This window comes from Dama dama, chromosome 3, assembly GCF_033118175.1.
Source record: "Dama dama isolate Ldn47 chromosome 3, ASM3311817v1, whole genome shotgun sequence".
Classification (NCBI taxonomy): Eukaryota; Metazoa; Chordata; class Mammalia; order Artiodactyla; family Cervidae; genus Dama; species Dama dama.
The window spans coordinates 60,500,030-60,526,885 of record NC_083683.1 but is presented as its reverse complement, the minus strand read 5'-3'; the positions used below and the strand labels follow the sequence as shown (position 1 = coordinate 60,526,885).

Genomic DNA, 26,856 nt, shown 5'->3' with positions numbered 1-26,856 from the left:
TTTTCCTTCTCCAGGGGATCTTCCCACCCCAGGGATCGAACCCAGGTCTCCTGCATTGCAGGCAGATTCTTTACCAGCTGAGCCACCAGGGAAGCCCAAGAATACTGGAATGGGTAGCCTATCCCTTCTCTAGCGGATCTTCCCAACCCAGGAATTGAACCAGGGTCTCCTGCATTGCAGGTGGATTCTTTACCAGCTGAGCTACATGGGAAGCCCAATGTACTATGTCTACTTTCGCTTATTATCACAAGCACAGAATCTAGCATGTACGTAAATGGATAAGAAACATCTGCTGAATGAAGTGAGCTAACAAACATTTGGGTTTTTAATATCATTTATAAAATGTACAGATGGTACTTGACAAACCAATACCATGAAAATTTTACTCTCAAGTTTTATGAGACAGTGCTGTTTAAGGGTTAAAAATGTTGGCTCTGAGAAGAGACTGCCTGGGGACAAATTCTGCTTCACTATTTGGCAGCTGCATGTCCTCAGTTTCACCTAAATGAGAATATTAACAATATTTACCTCACAGAGTCATTATGAAGACTGAACAAATTAATACATGTAAAGTGCTTAGCACAGAGCCTAGAACATAGTAAGTGTTCAGTAAATGCTAGCTATTATGATCACCTCCACTTAAGTTTCCCAAATTGCTGCTGCCCCATAATACTCCCACAATTCAAGGTATGTCATTAAAAGTTACCAGCAAAATATATTTCTAGATATTATGATAGTAATTCTTGTTAACTCCTATGGTAAAAAAGATAGAATGATATTAAACAATGGCAACTGAATGACAGGGATAATTTACTGCTAACTGAATGCATTGCTAATTCAATTGCTAAATGAATTGCCAATATCAATTTATTGATAATTGAATGACATGGATGTAATGCTATGACAGTAGCTTTTTTAAGAAAACAAAGGGCAGAAAATGATTGTGTACAGCAGGTTTAATGACTCTTCTGCCTACCAGTAACCAAGGGGTAAACAACGGGGAAAAAAAGCAAATCTAGCTCCTGGTATGGCTACCATTACGATCCAAATGATTGTTACCTCTTCCCTGGATACTGTAATTGACTAACTAGTTTCAATTACTTGCTCTTGCACCTCTATTGTCCATTCCCAATACAGTAGCCAGAGTGACCTTGGAAAAACCTAAGTCAAATCATATCATTCCTCTGCTTCTCCAAAGACTTTGCATTTCCTTCAGAATAAAATGCAAAGTCTTTGCTATGACCTCTAAGGCCCTACATAATTTAATCCTTCATTATGCCTCTGACCTCACTGCCCATTCTATTCTCTCTCTTGCTCTCAGCTCTCAGCTCCAGCCATGCTGACTCCCTGCCTGTTCCTCAAGGAATCAGGCACATTCTCAACTGGAGGACTTTGCACCTGCTGCTCTTTTTGTAAAATGCCTTCCTAGATATGCATATGGGTCAGTCCCTTACCTGCTTCAGATTCTGCTCAAATGCCACCCTCTCAGTGAGAATGTCCCTGGCCAATTCCCACTCACTTCCCCTGCTTTATTCTTCTCCTTAGCCCTTATCACTATCTAAAATACTGTGTATTTTACCTAATTATCCTGTTTATTGTCTCCCTCCTCCTCTAGAACATGAATTCAGTGAGGGCCAGGATTTCTACCTGCATCTTTCACTGCTACATCTCCAGTTAAATCAGTGCCTGGACAAAACGGCCAGAGTAGATGCACAATCAACAGTATTGTTTTTCTTCTCTCTCTCTCTGTTGTCACTACTGACAATATTTGAAAGTATGCAGTCAAAATACAATGGCATTACCCCCAAAAACAATTCAATGCCTTTGCATTCTGAAAGTAGGTTAATAACATCATCTCCATATATGACAGACAGAATTTTCTAAAATCTGAACCGCTCATGTATTTATTGCATGTGACTAAATCACTTCCTGAAGAGATGTTTTTCTCCAAAGTGTAAATATTTACCTTCCTAAAGTCATTCTTCAAAGTTTCTAAGCCATCCTGAGAGGATATTCTTTTCCTCTGTTCTATGACTGGAGGCTTCACTTTAGATGGAGACACTAAAACTGCACCACCTGGAAAAATATAGAAGATGCCACTGTTTCAATTTAAACTAAATTATCAGGTAGAGGAAGCAGGTGAAATAAGAACTGTACGGTATCCGCCTATTACCAACAGCTGGAGTGGTAAGATCATGATGAGTCCTCTGGATTCCACCCAGTTCTCTCAGCTTTGGAGTAGGAAGCCTGCCTCCTTTCCCTGAAGACATAGAAGATGACTCTGACCTGCAAATTAAGACAATTATGAAGCATGTCCTCTAGAAAATATGATAAAAAAAAATACTTTGCCATCATTATGCAATTAAAGCATAGACCTGTAAGAGAAGGCCATTTTGCTTCTGAAAAAATAAGAAACAAATCCACATGCAGTTAAGAGAAGCGGACTACTGGAAAAGAGGGGAGATCACTGCAAGTCAGCAACACACTGGAGAATTCTTCCCCTGAATCAGAGCCTAGGTTCCATTAGCTGCAAAACTCGTGAATGAATAATAAGGGGGTTGGACTATGGACAAAAAACACTATAACCAATGGTAGAGAACCACTCCCCAAAACAATATGCATATAAATCAACAGAAATTAGTTATTTGCAGAAATCGCTTATTTTAACATTATAAAACATTTCTTTTTTGGTATAACCATCTGATAGTAAAGAATATTAGTTATTTTTCCTCAAGTCATAAAGGAAGTCATTCTTTCAGAGATATCTGGCTAATCATATCTTGAAAATCATAATTAGCAGAATATAAATAAAAAGAACACTAACTACTTCCTCCCCAAGTAATTCAGTGTTCAAGTGTTCAATTCCCAATTAGTGGTGACTCAAATCCCTGAGTGAATCAAATTATATAAACCATATAGAAGTGCCTATTTCATGACATTAAAGTAAAATCTGCTTTTTATTAGTCATGAAACCAAAAATGTAAACCACTATCAGTGACAAAATGAAATACTTATTATCTGTGAACAATAATGCGTCTACATACTGATTAATTTAAAACACTTACTCTTCTTTTATCTTGTCTGCTTTAGATTCTTCCTGTACTTCCAACTTCTCCAGCTCTTCCACATTAACCTGCTTGTCCCTTTCCTCTTCCTCCTCCTCCTCCTCTCTCGGTTGTTTCTGTATGTCTTCAGTGGTGTCCTCAGCATCCCAAGCCAGACGCCTTCTAACAGGTATGGGAGCATCTGACACACCCAATTTCTCTGTGGTAGTTTTCTGGGGCTGTTCTTCCAAGATAGGTCTTTTTTCTTCTAGCTGTGTAGAAGGACATTTCTGCAAAGCCTTATGGCTTGTAGGATCTCTGTATAACAAAATAAGTTTTATTTTAAATTTAGTAGTTTGAGGTTTCTAATTGATACTTATTAAGTCCGTCATTCCCTTCCATGGTTCACAACTATGTTTCCCACTGATATTGCTTTGCCCAGATATTGAAAAAAAAATCAAACTAAGAGTTCATTTTATAGAACTTAAAAGTTATAATCTATCAAAATATTCCAAAATAAACTTATGTCCTTTTACTCCTACCATCACACATATATGCCTGTACTACTGCTGACAAAACTCCTATGTATTTCTCAACTGATAATTGCATACATAAATAGGACACCCTAAATGGTTTAACTTGTTCTGTTACTCAATTAGGGTTTGCGCACAAACTTGTGTGTACGTATAGATCAAATAAGCTAATTCAAATTTTGTATTTTAGATTAAATCTTTTTGAGTCACTGTTAAAGAACAAATTTTGTGGACTTTTAAAATCAGATGTCACATAGTTAGAATTTACAGTTCAATTTGGTATGTATGACCATACTAATACTCTATGAAAACAAATCTATTTTATTTGATACAAATCAATGTGCTATTGCTCTTAATAGTTTGTGTTCACTGTAAAACCTAAAATAGAATTGTTCCATAGAATCAGGGCCAAAGTTCAATATTGAATGATAATGGATATGTACTAATAGCTAATATTCTCTAAGTTTTTATTATTGTTGTCTTTTTGTTTTACTTTATAAAGTTTTATGTCTACTGCTAGTCATCCCCATTTTACTCTTAATTGCTAACAAGGAATATGATAAAATCCAAACTTCCAGATTTAAATTATGCATTATTTCTACACAAGTGTGTCAAGCAAGTATGTATAGTTTTACTTTTCACAAAAAATAAACTAAAAGTAGTAAGTGGCTGATACATTTCCATTTGACTATCCAAATTTTGAGTCTTCGTATCATTTTCCTACATAATTCTATGATCCACATCACTCTATAACATACTTTTTCACCATCCACTAAGAACATCTCACCCAGCAAGATCTAGCGCTCTGATATTGCTGCTAATGGTTCCTTCTGAGCTCGTAGTTGAGGAGACATCCCAACAGCGGTTGCTTTCAGACAGAATCTGATTTAGATGGTCCCGAGAAAAATGGGTTCCCTGAACTCGTTTTCTATAAAACTCAGCCTTCTCTCGGAGTTCTTTAACCTATGCAGGAGAGTTGAGATACCATGTATTATTTTGAATGCTCCTTGCAAATACCACCAGGTAGAATATCCAAGACACTGCACAAATACAGCCAGAGACCAAGGAGAAAGAAAGGCAAAAATAGCCACATACATTCATAAGACTATGTGCATTTTTAAGCAGAAATTAAGAGTCAAGCTTAAGCACAATGCAATTATTTTATTTCAGGCCAGCAGGCAGGGAGAAATTTGCAGCAGCTAAGAAAAACACTGACACCTACTTCTTTCTTCAACTGAAATTACACAAGTACTCTATGAATTATTACAATTTTTAAAAACATGAAAGAGACCAACCTCCGCATACCACATGGCATTTACAGAAGCCTAGAGGAGGAACACAGAAACATACTTAATGACAGGTTAATGCCATAACTGAATATTAATGGGAACCAGTGAAATATCTTATTATTCTTCCTTCTAAATATATACCAAAAACTTGTCAATCAATATTTTTTATAGTACTTTTAACAACATTTAATTTGGTAACCAAGATACTTTAACATTGCCTTGAAAACCAACGACATTCTTGCACGAGTGGAATGCTGTCCACCACGAGGTAACCTAATGACTGTTCCCCACCTCTGGAAGAGTGCTGACATGCCAGAAAGCCCTAGCCTCAGTCTGTACTTCCTGGCTTATGTACAGTTGCTACTACCACAGAAACGCCACTGAGACAGTCTCATGACTTCCCCCTCCAAATCCCTCAACATTCCCCTGTAATCAGCCAAACCAGTATTAAATACATAATTTAAAAGACTATCACAATAATAGATGTAATAAATTCAACAAAGTAACAGAATACCCCCAAAAAATATTCTGATGAACTATATATATAAGGTGACTCACATATTAATTCCTTCATACGCAAAAAATATATTTTCACATGAAAAGGAGTCTGTTATACTCACTGAGATTCTTTCATTTTATACATTATACTGCCACCTTCTGGCTTTCTTAAATACAATTCCACAATGTAAAAAAACTAAGTTGCAGCTTAAAATTGTTTTCAATAATGTTTTACTCTCAAAAAAAAAAAACTGTAATTTTTTCCTATCATAAAGACAGAGTATTAGCCTGAAAAGGCTATCTGAATACTGTCTGCTAAAGCTTCTCTTCTCTCACTTGAAAACAAAAAAGCATATAATGAAATTAGCACTGTGAAAGCAGCTGGAGAAAACATATCCTCAGCTCCTTAAGGATACTACTGATGCAGAGGGAAGCAAGTGCTACATCTAATGAATCAGCCAAAGCAAAGGACAGCACCTGCCAGGGCAAAAAAAACCCCACAAAATCCCAATAGAATTCTATTGCTCTAATGAACCAAACCTGAAACATTCCCAAAAGATAATTCAAAATATTGTTTTCTTCATTGTCAAAAAATTGAGCCATATTCATTTACCTTTTTTTTTAACTTGCAGAAAATTGCTAGTTAACGTTTTTTTTCATTTAACAGGTAGAATTGAGACACACGGATTGAGTCTGAACTCATAATCAGGGTATTCTGAATGCACAGGAACCTTGTAATAAAGTGCCTTGATAGAATTCAGATTTTATTCCTAGTAAGTCCTTGCATGCTTCAAATGTATTATGGTCACCCCATCACCTGCATGATAAAATCTTCACGTCTTAGGATCACTTCCTCCTCTGCGCTCTCAAAGCTCTTCGTGCATATCCTCACTAGCACTTACTTCATTTTTCTGGAATTACTGCTTGTGTCATTCTCCCCTGCTAACCTACAAATCCCTTGAGATAAGGGAGAATGCAGCCTTTCAACACTGATTCCACAGCCTGTCCTGAGTGTGGACTAACGGCTGGCGCAAAGCTAAGCAAGAAAGGGCCTGCACTGAGTGAACTCACAATCGGGCCGAGGAGGCCAGCTTCCTCCCATATGATAAATCACTATCATAACACTGGTATGATCTATGCCATAATAGACAACTGAGATATAAACTGGAGGAGGGCTTCAAAAGGGGTCCTACCAGTCCTGCGCTGAGTGAGGGTCGAGCAAGAAGGAGCCACGGAGAAGGCTGTGTTCTATCCACGGGGAAGGACATCACTGACTGATCAGTGAGAGGATGGACGAACATCCCCTCCATGTACACAGTGACCCAGTTTTATTTGACACTGATTCTTTTTAAAGAAGGGAGTGGAGATACAGAAATTCTGTAAAAACTTTATTCAGCTTTGTCTGTTACTGACATTTAAAACTCAATGCTTTAAACTGACTTTATCAGCAATCTTTGTTAATAATCTTCATGCTAATGTTGCGATATTTTGCAAATACATACTTTTAAACTTCTGCAATCCTAAACTAACGTGAAAAAATAGGAGGCTGATATTTTCAAAGTAAGGTGTTTGTTCTGCTAGAAAGCGTAAAAAAATCAATGGTTTGAACTCAGTGTTAAAAACAATCCCCACAGCCAAAAACCAAAGTCACTAAAAAAGATATGAATAAGCCATGCCAAACAATTAAAGCAATATACACACCCCTTCCCAGGTCAAGTAATACAATCAGATTACATGACATAAATGCTATAAATAAAATGTCTTCCTTTCTGAATTTCTCTTTCTAAATTAAGAACACAATTAAATTTGTTTAAAATTTAAATGATTCAAACTCAGAAAATTGGGGAATAAAATTTTCTTTTTCCCAAAATTCACCCCCTGAAAATGAAGAGTCATCTTATACCTAAAAGTCCTTAAAAATCTGTCAAATTATAGAACATCTCTCAAAAGTGGCACTTCATCTTGAAACAAAGTTCAATTTCTGGAAGTACATTAGAAAAAAATGATCTCAACCAGTGTGGTTGGGGTGATAAGAAGACTACCTAAAAATCAAGGGAAAAAGGCATTTAATACAGATCCAGTAGTTAATCTGAGGATAGAACTTAACAATTGCAATTGCTGGTTATTATTAAAAAACAACCCTTGAAGTGAGCATTTTAAAGAGGAACAGTGCCACTGGTTATAGTTTGGAGATAACAAACAACTACTGGACCAAAAAAATCAACTACCCTAACGTTATGTGAATATGAACTTGGGACTTGGTTTAAAATACCTAGTGACTAGATTATTTATAGATTCAAAAAGTACAATATCTCAAAGAAAGAGGGAAATGAAGATGACACATGGACTAGAAAACTATAACATGACTTCAAGTGAGTTAATACTCAAATAATAAAGTCACCAATGTCCAAGTGCATTTGAAGAGTGTGAATAATATTCCATGAAATGTTAGGAGTAGGATAATGTGGGTATTCCTTAATTATTGGTACATCAAAAGCAACCACATAAAGTATCTTCCAGGGAAAAAAATGTATATAAGATTTAAGTAAAATATTAAATGTCTATGATCTGGTTAACTAAAACTGTTATCAGCATCAGTGATCACTAATCTCATAACTAAAAATTCTTATTCTATTCTAACTCCAATTTTCTTTTTGAATGATTTTGACCATGAAGTTAAGGCAAACTATTCCACTAATTTAAACACTTTCAACCACCAGTAGTAATTAATAAAACAAACACCCCAGAAAAGTCACGTTACCATGGGAATCTTAAAGAGAGAAATCTTAAAGAAAGATCTTAAATTAACAACAAAAATAAAAATGCCCTCTTCCATGAGGGCAAGAATAAGGATTGTTACCTTATCATGACTTCAGATGTAACAATCCTTGGAGTCCATTAAATGTTTAGATCTAAACCTTAACTATGCTAAAGTCTTTGACTGTGTGGATCACAACAAACTGTGGCAAATTCTTAAAGAGATGGGAATACCAGACCACCTTACCTGCCTCCTGAGAAATCTGTATGCAGGTCAAGAAGCAACAGTTAGAACTGGACATGGAACAACAGACTGGTTCCAAATCGGGAAAGGAGTACGTCAAGGCTGTATATTGTCATCCTGCTTATTAACTTATATACAGAGTACATCATGAGAAATGCTGCACCGGATGAAGCACAACTGGAATCAAGACTGCCAGGAGAAATAACCTCTGATATGCAGGTGACACCACCCTAACAGCAGAAAACGAAGAACTACAGAGCCTCTTGGTGAAAGTGAAAGAGGAGAGTGAAAAAGTTGGCTTAAACCTCAACATTCAGAAAACAAAGATCATGGCATCTGGTCCCATCACGTCATGGCAAATAGATGGGAAAACAGTGGAAACAGTGACAGGCTCCAAACTCATTGCAGAAGATGACTGCAGCCATGAAATTAAAAGGTGCTTGCTCCTTGGAAGAAAAGTTATGGCCAACCTAGACAGCATATTAATAAGCAGAGACATTACTTTGCCAACAAAGGTCCATGTAGTCAAAGCTATGGTTTTTCCAGTAGTCATGTATGGATGTGAGAGTTGGACCATAAAGAAATCTGAGCGCTTCTGAATTGATGCTTTTGAACTGTGGTGTTGGAGAAGACTCTTGAGTGTCCCTTGGACTGCAAGGAAATCCAACCAGTCAATCCTAAGGAAATCAGTCCTGAATATTCACTGGAAGGACAGAATGTGAAGCTGAAACTGCAATACTTTGGCCACCTGATGCAAAGAACTGACTTATTGGAAAAGACCCTGATGCTGGGAAAGGTTGAAGGTGGGAGGTGAAGCGAACGACTGAGGATGAGATGGTTGGATGACATCACCGACTTGATGGACATGAGTTTGAGTAAGCACTGGGAGTTGGTGATGGACAGGGAAGCTGGCGTGCTGCAGTACATGGGGTTGCAAAGAGTCGGATGCTACTGAGCTACTGAACTGACTGAAACCCTAACTACCAACTCATCTTAATTTTAAAAAGTCTCAGGCCAAGAGATAATCTTCCAAAATAAGGAGCTAACAGTGGGTGCAGTCAGACAAACTAATCTTGAAAAATTAATCAGTCTTCACTTAACAGAGGGCTTCCCTGCTAGCTCAGATGGTAAAGCGTCTGTCTGCAATTTGGGAAACCTGGGTTCAATCCCTGGGTCAGGAAGATCCTCTGGAGAAGGAAACAGCAACCCACTCCAGTACTCTAGCCTAGAAAATTCCATGGACGGAGGAGCCTGATAGGCTACAGTCCATGGTCATAAAGAGTCAGACGTGACTGAGCGACTTCACTTTCACTTTCTTTCACTTGAGAGTGGAGGTCTACAGGTTATAAAATAATCAAGTCTATAATGCTACAATCCTATAAACTGACTTCATTAATATAAATAGTTGATTTTAAAAACATTTTTAATTTTAAAGACCTTATAATTAATCTCTAAGGAGCTAGTTGGTATTAAAAAAAAAAAAAGTAAATACACTGATAAATAATATCCAACTGATACTTCTGGTGCTATTACCACATCATATATCTTCAAACTGTAGTCCCTACTACTAGGTAAAACTACTGAAATTAAACTGAAGTAGTATCAAAGAAAATGTGGGTTTACTGAGCTTATATACTCACCTGATCTGGTATGTTTTCCTTCACACGTGTCCAAGCCCCAGCTTTATATAAATACTGGGCTGGGCTCAGAAATTTTGCTCTATATTCAGAATTCACCTTCCTAACAGAAATGAAATGAGAGTAAATATTTCACCATGCTGATTAGCTAAATACTACGATATTTTTTTACAAAATACATACCCAAGTCTTTGATGTCTCCAAGGAATAAGTTTCTTTTTAGGCTGGTTTGAGTCTTTTGATTCCATCTCTGCTTCTGATTTTAAAGGATCATCTGTTTTATTACACTAAAATGAAAATAATTTGAACTTTTCATGCTCTATTTATGTCATACATTAAAGTGAAAATACAGATGTCATAAAGTATACTTGGATACTGAATTATAATTGTTTTAAAGCTAAGCTTTTACTACTACTAAGATAATGCAGAAATCACAAGTCAACAAGCAAGTTTTGAAACTAGTATGTCTGGTTAGTTTCTTGAAGTATATAGCTCAGGATATGGTTTCATTTTCTAACAAAAATTTTACATACTTGGCTAGGAAAAATGTTTTAATTATATCAAGTTTACTTATTTAGATGTTCAACTACCTTTTGAACATTGGTCTTACATTTTCCCTTGATATTCTAAATCTACACTTAATTGTTACAATAATTAAATGGAAGGTCCCATAAAGTTAAGTTAGCACATTGCTTTACTGAATAACTTAACAATTCTTTTTCTCTTTAAGAATATTTTAAGTCCAAATAAAAAAGTATTATACATTATTATACACATACATCATATATAATATATATGTATGATTTTTATAATACATATATAAGTGTATTTATTATATATATAAAAATCATTTTACTTTCAGTCATATAGTTTTCACTCTTAGAATCCATAAAATAGGTATGACATTCCAGGAGATTTAAAAATAGGACCTATGCCTGATTTACCTATAATTTACAATAGTTTTAACCTGATGATACAACTTAAACAGCTGTAATTTTTTTACAGAAGTAGGTGTTTGTATGTACTGAGGTAAGTCGTGTGAATTATACTGGCTATAATAAATAACGTGTGTATGTCTATTTCTGTCTTAATTTCCATGGATTTAATTTAAAGTATGTGTTTCTATGACCCCTGTAACCCCTGAAGTTCACATCACTGTGAGGCCAATCATTTGATATTAGGCATAGCAGACTTACCTGCTATATTATTAAGCATTCGTTGCACTGTATTATACTTAATCATTTACATCTCTGTCTACCCCATGCAACAAGAGCTCGTGGCCCAAGAGCTGCTTAAGGCTTAATGTGGTTATCATTGTATTCTCAGTACCGACCAGTGCCTGGCTTCTACCAAGGGTTCAATGAACATTTGACATTTAGTGAACAAACAAATTAATGAACTAGCTAAAAACAAAAATCTCAAGTGGTGATAAGTAAAAGGAAACTTATAAAGTTGCAAATGGTGGTAAGTAAAAGAAGATGTGTAGAGTTTCAAATCATGAGAATTTTCTTTTGTTTAAAGAATTGACAAATACCTTCTTTTCAGTAGATATTGTTTCAAAATTTCCGTTTTCCTTCAAATGACTTCTTAATTTTGGTTCTTTCACTGGGGATAAGCCCTTAAAATTTCTTTTGTATTCAGTTTCATGGATGACTGAGTTACCTTTGAATTGTGGAACAAATTTGCTTTTATTGTGGAAAACCTTAAAACAAAAATTACTTTAGTTTAGTTTTTTTTGTTAAATATATAGAACTTAGAACTTCAATTGCTTAAAGCATTTCACATATAAAGTTGAATCATCAGGATACAAAAAAGGGAAAATTATGAGACTATAATTTCATTTCACATGGCTAATTAATAGCCATTGCAACAAAAGCAAAAATAGGCAAATGGGACTGTGTCAAATTAAAAAAAAACTTCTGTACAGAAAACAATCAACATAGCGAAAAAGCAAACTATTGAGTACAAGAAAATACCTGCATACATCTGGTAAGGGATCAATTTCTAAAATATTTAAAGAACTCAAGGAACTCAACTAAATAGCAAAAAACAACCTGATTAAAAAATGGGCAAAGAGGCATAAAAACAGACTCACAGGTCAGTGGAACAGAATGAGTCCAGAAACAAGCCCACACATATACAGTCAATTAATTTATGACAAAGAAATCAAGAATGTAAAATGGGGAAAGGGTTTCTTCAATAAATGCTGCTAACAAAACTGGATAGCCACATGCAAAAGAATGAATCTAGACTACTATCTTATGCCACATATACAAATTAAATCAAAATGGATTACAGATTTGAATGTAAGCCCTGAAACCATAAAACTCCTAAAAGAAAACATAGGCTAAGCTCCTTGACATGGGTCTTTTTTGGATTTGACACACCAAAAACAAAGGCAACAAAAGCAATCATAAACAAGTGGGACTACATCAAACCAAAACATTTCATACAAGAAGAGAAACCATCAACAAAATTGAAACATAACCTATGGAATGGGAAATTTTGCAAATCATATGTGATAAAGAGTTAATATTTAAAATAATAAAGAACTCATAAAACTGAACAGAAAAAAAAAGCTGATTAAAAATAGGCAAAAGAACTTTTTTCCAAAGAAAACATAAACAGTCAACAGGTACGTGAACACACCACTAATCATCAAGGAGTAAATCAACATCAATGAGACTTTACTTCACCTACGTTAGAATGGGCATTAACAAAATATAAAAGATAACAAATGTTGGTGAGGATGTAGAGAAAAGGGAACCTCTGTACACTATTTGTGGGAATGTAAATTCATATGGAAAGCAGTAATGAAGGGTCCTCAAAAAATATAAAACAGAATTATCATATGATCCAGCAACCCTATTCCAGGTATATATCCAAGGGAAATGAAATCAGTATCTCTAGATAATCTACAATGCCATGCTCATTATAGTATTCACAATAGCCAAGATATGGAATCAATCTAAGTGTCCATGGACAGATGAATGGATAAAGAAAATGGAATATTATTTGGCATTTAAAAAGCAAATCCTTTCATTTGCTACAACATGGATGAACAGGGAGAACCTAATGTTAAGTGAAATAAGCCAGGCACAGAAAGACAAAAATACTACATGGTGTGATCCCACTTATATGTGGAATCTAAAAGAATTCATAGAATAGTGGTTGCCAGGGACTAGGAGATGGGGTAAATGGATATATGTTGGTCAAAGAGTACAAAGTTTCATCTATGCAGGATAAATAAGTTATGGAGAGCTAAAGTACAGCATGACTACAGTTAAAACGCTGTGAAAAAAGTGAAAGTGTTAGTTGCTCAGTTGTGTCCAACTCTTTGCGATCCCATAGACTGTAGCCCACCAGACTCCTCTGTCCATGGAATTCTCCAGGCAAGAGTACTGGAGTGGGTAGCCATTCCCTTCTCCAGTGGATCTTCCCAACCCAGGGATCAAATCTAGGTCTCCTGCATTGAAGGCAGACTCAACCATCTGGCCACCAGGGAAGAACTCAGTAATACTGTACTGTATACTTAAAATTTGCTAAGAGGGTAGATCTCAAGTATTTTTAAGTGTTGTACATTCACACACACACAAAAATGGTAACTATGTGAGGCAACATATGTGCTAATTTGCTTGACTGTAGTAATCATTTCAGAATGAATGCATATATCAAAATTTTATGTTGTACATCAAAATTACATAATTTTTGTCAATTATACCTCAATAAAACTGGAAGGAAAATCCAAAGGTCAACTTTTGATGCTCATTACTATGTTCTGAGTAATAGTTATTAAATCAAAATAATACTTAAGTCAAAAGAAATAATGAATCATTATATTTTCTCCCCAAAGTTCCCTACCACTCCATTAGTTTGGCAACAGGATAAGTAAAATAGGCAGATTTTAATCACACGAAAATACACATTAGCTTTACAAGGCAACTTTGTCAGCTCTACAGGTTTTTTCCTTGACATCAACTTTTTTCTTCCTGCAACAATAAAACATTCTTAACATTTTCAATATCTGACATGCATTTGTTCATTTTTTTTTTCCTTTGCTTACTTACTTTTAGCCTGAGTCAAGGAAAAAAATCAGGTAATTATCATGTTTCTATTTATAAATGTTTCCTTTTATCCTTATTATTCCATGATATGGTTTCCATTTTATGGTATATTGCCACTGATTACAAAGAAAGTAATGGAAAAGATACGGAGTTCAAATAAGGTGTATAACTGTTTCATAATGCTGAATAATACACCTACACTTCACAACCAAACAGTATATCTTTTTAAGTATAGTATAATCTCAAGAACTTTTCTGCCATAAATTGTTCTTACTCCTTTATATATAAGACATCCTTTTGGAAAACAAGTGTCTGATAAAATAGAACCAAATAGCTCCTTTAGGAGTTTCCCCGTCAACAAGCATAGAAAAAATTTCTGCCACACAACTCTCCAATCCACAGACCTGAAACTGCTGATACACTTTAACTAGTAGAGTATTTCTTTACAAAAAGTTCTCTGAAATCTTCACTAATGAAAGCAATAAAGCTAGTAGTAAAGGCATTTGCTAGTGACTTATACTTCTGATACTATAAAAAGAACATTTCTACACAATGCTTTTCACTGAAATATGTACAAGTTGTCAATAGGGCTTTGATTTGAATTACCTCTAGCTTATATTCCATAAAAACTAAACAATCATAATTTTCAGGCCATATTTTGTAGGTACATTTTCCATCTAAGAACACTTGTGAGCCAGCAAAAGAAGTATTGATTCTATTCACTAGGTTTATAAAGGGAATCTATTGCTTTAGGTTATTTTCTGTGTTCCTAAAATGTTACACATATTTCAGGTTTTTAAAAACTGAATAACAAGTAAGCCTAAATCTGCTACAATTTGTAACAGTGGAAATATTATCTTAGTGTAAGATGACATGTTATTGTCTTTCTGAATCTAATTATCCTCTCAGTCCTTGGGGATGTATAAAATACACAGGTGAGTGAGAAAGAAAAGACTAAGCTGCCATGAACCTTTGGGGATATTCTAAATGGAAGTATTTCCTACTTAAACCTAGGAATATGGTTAAGAACATAAATGAGAGTTGAGAGTTAAGAGCTAAGAACTTTCTAGAGAATTATAGTAGTAAAAAAAAAAGTATATTTTAGTAATGGTAGCCCAATACTAAAACTATGTGAGAATACAATGAAACTTAGCATCACTTCTAGTTACCATTTTAGCTTTTTAATTTTATAAACATAAATTGACAATTCCTATCACTGCTCATTTGATATAAAGACAAAATTATACATCTTGCATCACCTCAACCTATTTTTTACTTATTAAAGTAAATACCCAAAGCAGTTATGCCTTTCTTAGACAGAAAATGTGCAATATATTAGTCAATGAAACACAACATTTCAGTATAAAACCAATTTAATTTAATAATTTTTTATAAGTAAAAAAAATTCACAGCATGCAAAAACTTACCAGTCCTCAAGTTTTCATTACCCTGTCTCATATTTAGTATATGTGATGGATCTGGCAACAATGATCATCAGTAGCCTAGGACAGTATAATATTACTGCTATAAATCAGAAGTAATAGGATGATTTTAGCAAAACTCTCATTTTCACTTTTCTAGAACCTACCTCCAGATCTACTAGCTAATTTCTTTCTATGTAAACTGCAACACTAGATTAGATAATGGCACTCAAAAATGCATTGCATCCATTAAACTACCTGATTGGTTGCAAAAGCTGGAGTAGGTTGTTTAGGGGTCTTCCAAACAAACTGCCTTTGATATTCAGAATTCCTCAAGACATTATGTGAAGGAACAACCGTCAATCCAGCTTTCTTCCGCAGAAGTCTATCCAACTGCTGGGGAAGAAAAAAAAAACAAAACATTCAAAGTTATTAAAAATTTCTATTCAAACTTTTAAACTGTGATTTAAAAAAAACATACAATATAAAAATCTACACTCCTAACAAATTTAAGTGTATAGTATAGTATTGTTAACCATATCCACATTGTTATAGAGCAAACTTCCAATCGATAATGTTCCTTTTAAATTGTGACTCTTTAAAATTCCTTTCTTAATACTGTCAAGGAATTATTGTGCATCCCAGCAAAAGGTAACATTTCTCAGTTCCTTCCTACCAATTATTCATAAATGGATCTACTAGTAAGAAACAACAGCACATCACCTCATCCACACCTTGCTTTTGGGACACCTTTCCCCTGCCCATCAGACTTACATGTTACCTCCCTTGATTCCCTTGTGTCCCCTGGTTTTCCAACAGCTCTAAATGCCTCTCCGTGGTTCCAGTCAGTGGTGGACAGGAAATGGGGAGGAAGCAGCAGAGTGGAGAAAACTGTGGAAGGCAGTGAGGTGTCTGCACAGGGCCCCGTAGCCTCTGCTTATGTGCTTGCAGGGGCCTTCCACAGGCCAGCTGTGACATGAGAGCAGAACTGCAAGATCTTTTGAGATCCAGCCAGACCCCTCCTTTCTTTTGCATTTTGCCAACTGAACCTCTGTTTTTTTTCCTCTGGTATACAACAAGAAATTGAAAGGGCCTAGGCATAAGTCAGCTCACCATCCCTGCCAGAAGTAATAGCCTACTCCCCTTCTCTGTCTCAACTTGATCTCTCCCTTAGGACTCAGGTGCTGATATATGATAAATGAAATCCAGAGGCAGACTGTCTTCCCAGTGAAGGGATCTCTGAAAATAACCAGTACAAAATGGCAACTGTTAAGAATAGAACTAATTCATAACAACTTAAGTCAACTATCACCTTATAGTCTATTCTACAGACTTTGAACAAGAAAACAGCAGAAAAAAATCAAGCACAAAATGTAATATTACTGAAATGATGATAAAATTTATAGAGAATTCTATGCTTCTGAAAAGAAATACAGTGAATACACATACCCTATCATCTACATTTTCTGAAAGAGGCTTGGTAGAATGTTTCAGCTCCACATTTTCATTAGCTGGTACATGGTTTGTTTTTACATCCTCCTTACTTTCTACAATATCTGAAGCCCCCTCAGTTCTGGAATCTGCAGAGTGAGATCTGGTTCTCTTGGGACCCCTGCAGGCTTCTACTGCAAGAAGTCTTTCTTGGTTAGCATCTTCTGTTTGTTCTGCCTCCTGTGATTCTGGTGTTCTAGGGGCTTCAGGTTCTGGTGATAGGACCACATCATTCTCTGAAGTAGCTCCATTCCACTCAAGAGATTTTGAAATCTGTGGGTCATGATGAGGGACTCTTCTTTTCGAAATAAAACTTGGTTCTCTTGTGATTCCTACAAAATATAATATGCAAAATTAGCAGAAACCAAAGCATAAAGCCACAAAGACAACTTTGAATCACATGTATGAGAGAAGAAATGGAATTTAAAATTCACTTGAGATACACAATATCCTTCCAGTTACAGGATTTTTAAAAAAGTACAGTTTTTCAACATAAAATCTCTAATTTTGCTTTAAATAAATAGTAAAAGTTTCACCATAATTTTAAATTGGGGTCATGATGTTCAAGTTATCCTAACACAAGTCACTAGAATTGCAACGTGATGGACCTGGCAAGCCAGGCAGAATGTGTTGCCTCCGTTTCTAATTACTTTCCTGTGCTACTTAGCAGAACAATGGGCCCTGGTACTGTCAAAATTTGGAACTTCTCACAAAGCTTCTCTTATGCAGTGCAGACCAAGATGAGAAGCGATGAGATGTCATTATGCTGGATCTTGGCTCTATATCTGCCTTGAGTTCCTGAGAAGTTGAGGAGAATGAACCCTTTGAACCAGAGCTAAGATACTATTTCTCTATATTTCTCTCTGGAAAGCAAATGCCCAAAAAACTTAACCTTCTACCCAGGTAAGAGGAGCTCTGCAGAATGACAACCACTGAGACACTGCCCTAGTTTGGAGCCATTCTTTAAATAGAAAGACGACTGTGTGGGATGGAGAAGAAAGATTAAGACTAGAAGAGAAGGGAAGGTGGACAGACAATCTGGCATTAGCTAAAACCAAAGCTCTTTAGCTTCTATTATGGACGTTTTGGCCATCGGACCCAACGTCTCCACTGGTGCAAGTCTCCCCTAGACCACAGTCTTCACACAGGATGCATCTATGGCTGGAGGCATATAAAGACATCCGGGTGAGGGGTGCAGAGACAGTAGCTTAAAAGGATCACTTTCCAGATCCTCACTCCGTATGTGCCACTTCCTGACACTGAGCTGCCTAAGGGCTTCATCTGCCATCTGTAGTTTCCTTTCTCACCGCTCCTTTCAAATCACCCTTTACCCACTTTACAAAAGAAAGACATGCCTCTCGACCACCCTATGGAATAAAAAAAAATTGTCATAGGTGGGGAGGACAAACAAAGGAACAATTCAAGAAAGCACAACTCCTGACGGGGAATATTTGACAGCAAAGCAAAGAAGGCAGAGATTAGAAATAACAAAGGAACAACACCTTATTTTATCTAGCTCCATGCCTTTTCCAACTACCTATCTTAAAATAAAATTCACGTGTAAGAGAGTCATTATGTGACATGCATATATGCATATTAATGCATTTATGTGAACCAAAGAATAAAGTCAGACTTTTTTCTCATGGAAAATAATTCTAATTTTATCTGATTAGTTTTCCAATGAGGACTGACTTTACCAATTAAATGATGAACATTTACCGTAAACTGAGTTAAACTAGCAGCTCCAAAGTTAACAAAATACATGTAAAACGTGTACGATATTTGTGTATGCACAATAAGCCAGAAATCATATCCTTTGTTTGATTGTACCGGTCATTACACTTTTTATTTAAAAAATTAAATATCAACTTTAAAATGTGAGGAGAGAGAGATAGACTTTCTAAATTCTTTTAGCAGGTATGAAACCAAAAAAACTTGAAGACCACCTCCCTAGACTTCCCTCTTTAACAGAGCAGGGCTGGTGGAAGAAAAGCAAAATGAAAACGGAAGCTTCTCAAGTGGTCCACCCTTGTCTCTCAGCACACACTAGGAGGAAAAAGACAGAGAGAATGTCTAGCCAGTTTTAGGTAACACTGCTGCTGTTCCCTGCTAGCTTTCCACCTCCTCTTTGAACAAACTGGAGTTCCCACTCTGCCCCTCCCCCTAGCCATTCCTTTCTCATTAAGGTGCCATACTCCAAAGTGGCTCTGTTCCCAGTCTCCTTTCATCACCACCCTTTCAAATGTAGCTGATCTAAGCTAAAATATTATGTGGTTAACCAATTCCCCAGTGTCATAATATCCCTAAGGCCCTCGATGGGCTAAGCTTAGCTACATTTGAGAAATTTATGTTGGGATACTTAATCTAACAGAGCCTCAAATTTGTGGAACTCTGGTCATCTGGAGAGGATTATGAGCACCACCCTGCCTAAGATGCAGGGACACTCGGGCTTTGAAGCCAGGCTCTGGGCAAAGGAGCCTGACAATTCAGAGGAATATTAAAAGAACCACCCACTCCAGTCCACTCTTCTCTTTGTTCTCCAAACCTAATCTTGGAAATATGCTCTTCTTACTAGTTTCCAGACTTGGCACCCCACTCTCAAGTCTTTTCCTGGCTTCGAACATCTAAGATTGGAGGAAATTATATCCTATACATATGCACTCTCACAGGGGTCACAGGAGGAGCACCTAACACTATCTGTGTTTAAGCACCTAGCCCTTAACAGGTACATCACATTCATCACTCCCAACAATCCTGTGCAAGGGGCTTCCCAAGTCCCGCTTGGTGAAACAGGCCCAGTTTGTCCAAGGTCACACAGCAAATGTGGATTCAACCCGAGGTTTATCCATTCATTAAAAAAAAAAAAAAAAAGAGAGAGAGTTTTAATAAGCTTTAGAATGTGCCAAGGCCCTATGCCAGGTACTGGGCAAGAACATGGTGGTGAAGACAGAGCTCTGTTCTCAGAGATCTTATATTCTAGTGAGGGAGAGATTAAGGAAACAAGCTGAATCAAGTCAGTCTGTCTCTCTCTCCCTTTATCACACTCTGGGAAACCACAGATTTTTAATCATTTTGCCCAAGGTTTATTCAAGTTATAATGACAACTAATTGTTCAACTTACCTAATTGATCTGATCTAAGTCCAGCCCACGGGTGTCTTCTCCCCACTGAGGAATTACAAGACTCTGACAAATACGACTTTTTCCACAGAAAATTTCTCTGGTATTCACTCAACCCCTGTAATGCAAAGTACAATTTAAGTACAATGTAATTAATGAAAGTTGTTTTAAAGTATATATCAGTAAAAATCATTTCTGAACCTCTAAAAAGAGTGGAAATACTTAAGACTAATTAAACACAGAAGAGCTCCTTAATAATAGCTCCTAATATTTACCCAACCCTGCACTAAGCAGTTCAGTGTTATAACCTTAATCCCCACAACCACTTGAGGCAGATGCTACTAGGAATCTGAGGCTCAGAGCGGCTACCCTTTTGCTGGATGCTGGATTCAAGAGCTTGAGCTTTTGTCTGAAAATGGGTGGCAATCTAAGTCCTCATCACTATAATTATCGTAACTAATGAAGTTCTCATCGAGTACACAATATTATATTGCAATATTATGCCTAGTTCCTTGTGAAGTTTTGTAAAGTCAACAGAGAAAAGACCAATTCCCCTCCCATTCTGAGTACAAACCCTCAAGATAAAAGACTGCAGGGCTTGTGGAGCACTGTGGTCAACTGTTAAGTTGCAGGGCGCTTGACCATGACAGCTACCAATTACCTGGAACTATCAACAAACCTTAAAGGAATGCATGATTATGAATAATGTGTTTCTTATACCCTGTCTTTAATCTTGTCAGGGTCCCATTTCTTAAGCCTTTAAAAGACATAAAGCACTCTCAAGTTTTAAAGGGAAGGGGTGTTAAATGCTAAGCTGTGATGTGGTCCACAGGTGCCCCAATCTGAAGCCGCCACAGTCCCCATTATAAACTGCCTTCTATGTACACGCCTCTGAGCACCGCCCCCCCCCCCAAATAAATCCATCATCTCAAACCATCTAACTCTTCCAGTCGACAACTCAGAACGGAGTGTGAGCGGAGAGGGGGCTAGGTAAGAAGGGATGAACATCCTCCGGGATAGTGACAGGCAGGCTCGGGAGCTGACAGGTTCTACCGGGCCGAGGGGCGCGGCCCAGAAAGCCAGTGAGGCTCCGGCACGCCGCACCCGCCCCGCCCTAATTCCCCCCATCAGGCTTCGGGCCCGGGGACCCCGTCCTCACCTTGAAGCGCACCGGCATGTCGGCCTGAGCTGGAGCCCCCGCCACCCCGACAGTTAACGGGACAAAAAGCTCCGAGGGGGCGGGGCGACAACAGTAGGTTCCCTAGCAAAAGCTTCTGCCCAGCGTCCTCGACTACGCGCCGGCGCACTCCGCGATTCCCCCCTTGAGCCCTGTCGCTCTGCCTTTCCCCGCCCATTCTGAAGCCTAAGAACCAATTGAGGCTCGGAAAACCCCATGCCGTCATTAAGATTCGACCAACTAGTGTCGGAAAGGAAAACGCCCGCCTCCCGAGCCAAATCCCGCGGGCTGGTCGAAGTGGCGGGCGGAAGGCCGGCCAATGAGGCTCCCGGACCCGGAGTGGGCGCGGCCCCGCGGGAGCTTCGTCCTGAGGAGATGTTGATGGCGTCTGGTTTGTGGGCCGCTCTGCAACAATGGGCTAGCTGCTGGGATTCGTTGAGTCACCGACCTCGCTGGGCCCCGATTCTTGACGTCATAAACAGGACGGTGTGTTTTTAATTCCAACGTGTATGACAGAACCGAATGTTTCTTTTTATGAAGTGAAAATATTCAGGTCTGTTCTTTGGAATATCAATTCCTGCCATGGACAACCGTGCTACACTGTTTACTATCACATCAAAAGGAAGAGGCCAGAAAATAAATATAGCTTAGGCAGGCCAAAGCCCATGTTTTTTAAATTGCATCTTGAAAGGCAAACTGCTGACTTCCGGTGATGCTGCCTCTCACAACCCCTTCCCCTAGAAGATGTACATATAGCTCCTAGATTAGGACACGTTCACTAATGATGGTTGTGAGTCTCAACTCTCAGAGCCTCAGCTTTGTTTCTCCTCTCATCCTTTTTAAAAAATGAAATTAAGCTTGTTTTTTATGAATTATTGCCACCATCATCAGTAAATGTTTCTTGAGATTCTACCTTTGAGAGAATGCCATGCTGACCCTGACAACGGAAAAGAACTAAATTGTCCAGATAGTTCTCTAATATGCTTGGGGAGAGTGAACATATATTTAGTCAGTAATAGTACAATGTATCATGTGCTAAATTGCCAAATAAGTGGTATTAACAACATAGGAATTGGAGGAAGGAGACATCCTTAAAAGTGATGGATAGAAAAAAGTTCAGGTAGAAAGATTCAGACTCAGCCTTGAAGATTAGAAGAACTAAAATAAGTAAAGAAAATGGAACAGTTAAAGGGTAGATGTCTGAATGGAATGCTGCCAGGCTTCTTCCAGGAACAACAAATGCAGTCTCATTTTACTTTTGTCACATGTTAACTGAAGCAAAGGATACCCCCTTGTAAGCTTTCAAATATTAATATTAATCCTTGATGCCCTCCTTTAAGCATTTTCTGCAGAGGCTTGGCTTCTGAATCCTAATTGATGTCTCTGTTCTTCTTCATCATCTGAGATACTTAAAAATTCATTTGAAGGAGCCACCTGATATCTGAAACAAAGAGAATATTAAATTAGTCCCTGTACAGCCATGCATCCAAGGGGCCCTTGATAAATGTTAATTGGCGTTGACAGCATCTCTGTTGTGTAAATTAAGAATGGCACAAACAAGATGCAGTGAAACATAAAACAAAAATCCTCTGCAGGAAGGCCGACCAGATCTTACAGGATAGGAAAGATACAGCTCTGATTGTACACAAAGCTTTGTTACCACATAATGCTAAGGTGAAATCAGTATGTATGTAGAATGTAGCCTATCTGCCAAACAAGGACAATGATAACTAATCTGGCTCTGCTGAGCAGAAAACAAATGACAAGAAAACCAAACAGCAGATGGTAAAAAAAAAAAAAAAAATTACTTAGTCACAACCTGAGTTTGCTGAGATGTGTTATTAAGGACCCAGGGAAGAAGAATGTTTTACTTTGTTATTTTTAAGAAAATCCTACTTCAGTTTGAGGTTTCCCTGGTAGTTCAGCTGGTAAAGAATCCACCTGCAATGCAGGAGACCCTGGTTTAATTCCTGGGTCAGAAAGATCCCCTGGAGAAGGGAAGAGTCGCTAAGCGACTAAGCACAGCACACACAGCACAGCTACTTCAGTTTATGAGCCAAAGATATAGACATAAAAAAAAGGACAACCTTAGTAAATGAGAGTTTTGTAGCCAGTTTTGTATTTTACCAGCTTTTAACACTTCACTGCTGCAGGCAGCAGACCCAGTACCCTACAAAGTTCCACCCATATGTTCTGGGGAGTCCCTAGGAAGTGTCTCTCATGTGCGTACAGCTACCACATATAATTTGCCCAGCAGCACTGTCACTTCTTACAATAGTAACACATCTCTAGGTGTCACTCTTCCTGTTGACACTAGCATTTACTGGGGACTGAGCCACTGCTGGGCACAGACAGCATGGCGCCTCCTTGGCCTGCTCAGCCCTGCTGGCAATCTGTGGCAACGTGCCTCCCTACACTTTCTGTGTTACCCCTCTTATTGAAGGAATACCAAAGTGTCTTACAGAGTTCTTCCACTTATGTTTTAGCCTTCCTCCTCTCCAAAGGGCTCAAAGTGAAGTCCATAATTCGAATCTAGGCCAGAGAGTAATTATTTTAACTGATGGGTAGCATTTTGTAAGAAAAGGGTGTCACAACTGGCTCCCTCTTCGCTTTCTTGATTTCTCTGTTTCTCATGCAGATAGATTTCTGTTTATTGCCTATGAGCAACTAAACCAATACAACCTCTAAAAAGGCAACTTGGTGATGCTTTTCACCCAGCAATTCCACTTTTATAAATTATCTTACAGATATACTTACCCACATGTGAAAAACCAATTCATTTAAGGTTGTTTACTGCATTGTTTATAGTAACAAAAGTTGGAAGCAACTTATATTGTTGTCCATCTGCAGGGTGTTAGTTACACACATTATGGGTCCTCCAGGGCCAGAGCAGGAACAGGTCATGCAACAGGTCTACACAGCAGTGCAGGCTGCTCTGGTCCTTCTGGCTTTTTGACTCTGCAAATGTCAAGTACATATTATGTGTATCTGTCAGGGTCTGGTACGGAAAACAGGAACTTCCAGGAGCACTTCAACAGAGAAAACTTAAGATAAGCTATGGGTTATTGGAAAACTTAAAAAAGCTAAAAAGAGAAAGAGAGCATGGTAATTCCAGGAAGTGCGTCACATCCTGAAGCTGGAAGAACAGAGGGAAAATGTTGAGGTCACTGGAGCACGGGGCTTCCCTGGTGGCTCAGACAGTAGAGAATCTGCCTGGAATGTGAGAGACATGGGTTGGATCCCTGGGTCAGGAAGATCCCCCTGGAGAAGGGAAAGGCAACTCACTTCAGAATTCTTGCCTGGAGAATCCCATAGACAGAGGAGTCTGGTGAGCTACAGTCCATGGGGTTGCAAAGAGTCAGACACTGAATGACTTACACACACACACACACACACACACACACACACACACACATTTGGGCACAGCTCCAGGTTGGCTGGAGAAATTTCATGGGAGTTGGTCAGACCGCTGAAAAAGAGTCATTGACTAGCTGGTGCTGGTGCCTCTGAGGGGACAAAATGAGGCTGCTGGAAAAAAAAAGGGATGGAAACAGGGAGACTACCAACTGCCACCACAGAAGTAAAGGTCCTTGTTAAGGAGCCACAGAGAGGAAAAGCTAGCAAAAGAGAATTTTCCTATCTCTCTAGTAGTCCTCTCTTAGCAGACCTAACAGGGAACTAGCAGAATCCAAAGGGTCTATAGGTTCCAAAGGGTCTATAGGTTCCAAAGGGTGAGACTAGAATTGAGACAACAGTTATTAACTTATACACCCCCATACAACTCTTAAAAAGAAATAAGCATTGTTTTGAGCTGACTTGGAATGATTCTCCCTCATCCCCTCACCAAAAAAAGCCAAGTTGTAGAAGAGTGTGTGTGGTATACCTATTAACTGGGATAAAAGGGACAAAAAAAGAAAGAAAGATGGTATCATTCATAAACACTTTTTCCTTCACAAGTCTAACTCCATTAGTAGCAGCTATGAAGATGAATGTTTTATTCATAGTTTTCAATATATGGAAATTTTATGGTATTGATAGCTATCATTAGGGCTATCCTCCTACTTAAAATGACTCTTTCCATTGAGCCTTTCTAGAGTCACTTTGATTTACATCTATCCCAATAGGGCTCTTGATTCTTTTGGAGACAAAAACATATCAAAATCGCTTAAAGCAATTATTTGTACTTGAAGTGTAAATACACTACTCATTCTACTAAGAACAGGAAGTCAATCATCTTCACAAAGCTAGCAATCTCCCATCATTTTCTTGGTAACAATTGAAACATTAGAGAATTTGTATTTGCCTCTAACTATATTTTCATTTAACCAACAAATGTATTATCTATAAGCAAAACAAAAGACAAAACAAAAAACAAAAGTTGAAGAAAGAAGATACAAAGATGAGTAAGACACAGCAGGACAGACGTGTATACAAAGAACACAGGAAATGATAGAGAAGGAATCTAGGAAGGGGCTAATGTGAGCACCCTGGTATTCTGAAGATGCTTTATAAATCTAGAGCCAGAAACTTTGATCTAAGACTGGGAACTAAGGAGCAGACAAGCTAAGGAAGCTGCTTTTATAAGTGGTGCTGAGAAAACTGGTCAACTGCTTGTAAAAGAATGAAACTAGAACACTTTCTAACACCATACACAAAAATAAACTCAAAATGGACTAAAGATCTAAGTGGAAGACCAGAAACTATAAAACTCCTAGAGGAGAACATAGGCAAAACACTCTCTGACATAAATCACAGCAGGATCCTCTATGACCCACCTCCCAGAGTAATGGAAATAAAAGCAAAAATAAACAAATGGGACCTAATGAAACTTAAAAGCTTTTGCACAACAAAAGAAACTATAGGAAAGGTGAAAAGACAGCCTTCAGAATGGGAGAAAATAATAGCAAACAAAGCAACAGACAAAGGATTAATCCCAAAAATATACAAGCAACTCCTGCAGCTCAATTCCAGAAAAATAAATGACCCAATCAAAAAATGGGCCAAAGAACTAAACAGACATTTCTCCAAAGAAGACATACAGATGGCTAACAAACACATGAAAAGATGCTCAACATCACTCGTTATTAGAGAAATGCAAATCAAAACCACAATGAGGTACCATTACACGCCAGTCAGGATGGCTGCTATCCAAAAGTCTACAAGCAATAAATGCTGGAGAGGGTGTGGAGAAAAGGGAACCCTCTTACACTATTGGTGGGAATGCAAACTAGTACAGCCACTATGGAGAACAGTGTGGAGATTCCTTAAAAAACTGAAATAGAACTGCCATATGACCCAGCAATCCCACTGCTGGGCATACACACCAAAGAAACCAGAATTGAAAGAGACAAGTGTACCCAATGTTCATCGCAGCACTATTTATAATAGCCAGGACATGGAAGCAACCTAGATGTCCATCAGCAGACAAATGGATAAGAAAGCTGTGGTAAATATACACCATGGAATATTACTCAGCCATTAAAAAGAATACATTTGACTCAGTTCTAATGAGGTGGATGAAACTGGAGCCTATTATACAGAGTGAAGTAAGTCTGAAAGAAAAACAGCAATACAGTATATTAA

The 26,856-nt window shown here is 37.8% G+C and overlaps 1 protein-coding gene across 6 annotated transcripts in view; it reads right to left on the bottom strand.

Annotated features, from left to right (window-relative positions):
* The window catches only part of MDM1 (Mdm1 nuclear protein), a 28,484-nt gene extending 6,908 nt beyond the window's left edge, over positions 1 to 21,576 (bottom strand). The window contains exons 1-12 of one of the 6 annotated variants that reach the window (XM_061130562.1): positions 21,256 to 21,576; positions 20,100 to 20,214; positions 16,937 to 17,310; positions 15,746 to 15,883; positions 11,537 to 11,704; positions 10,186 to 10,289; positions 10,006 to 10,105; positions 4,873 to 4,902; positions 4,365 to 4,540; positions 3,066 to 3,362; positions 2,174 to 2,286; positions 1,967 to 2,076 (exon numbers count right to left, since the gene is read on the bottom strand). In XM_061130562.1, coding sequence (XP_060986545.1) covers positions 1,967 to 2,076; positions 2,174 to 2,286; positions 3,066 to 3,362; positions 4,365 to 4,540; positions 4,873 to 4,902; positions 10,006 to 10,105; positions 10,186 to 10,289; positions 11,537 to 11,704; positions 15,746 to 15,883; positions 16,937 to 17,310; positions 20,100 to 20,214; positions 21,256 to 21,273 — 1,743 coding nt within the window. In that variant the 5' untranslated portion in view covers positions 21,274 to 21,576. Of the gene's footprint in view, positions 1 to 1,966; positions 2,077 to 2,173; positions 2,287 to 3,065; positions 3,363 to 4,364; positions 4,541 to 4,872; positions 4,903 to 10,005; positions 10,106 to 10,185; positions 10,290 to 11,536; positions 11,705 to 14,069; positions 15,416 to 15,745; positions 15,884 to 16,936; positions 17,311 to 20,099; positions 20,215 to 21,255 lie in introns of those variants that run through there. The other 5 variants (XM_061130539.1, XM_061130528.1, XM_061130556.1 and 2 more) reach the window with 5 other exon arrangements.
* Positions 21,577 to 26,856: the final 5,280 nt, after the last annotated feature.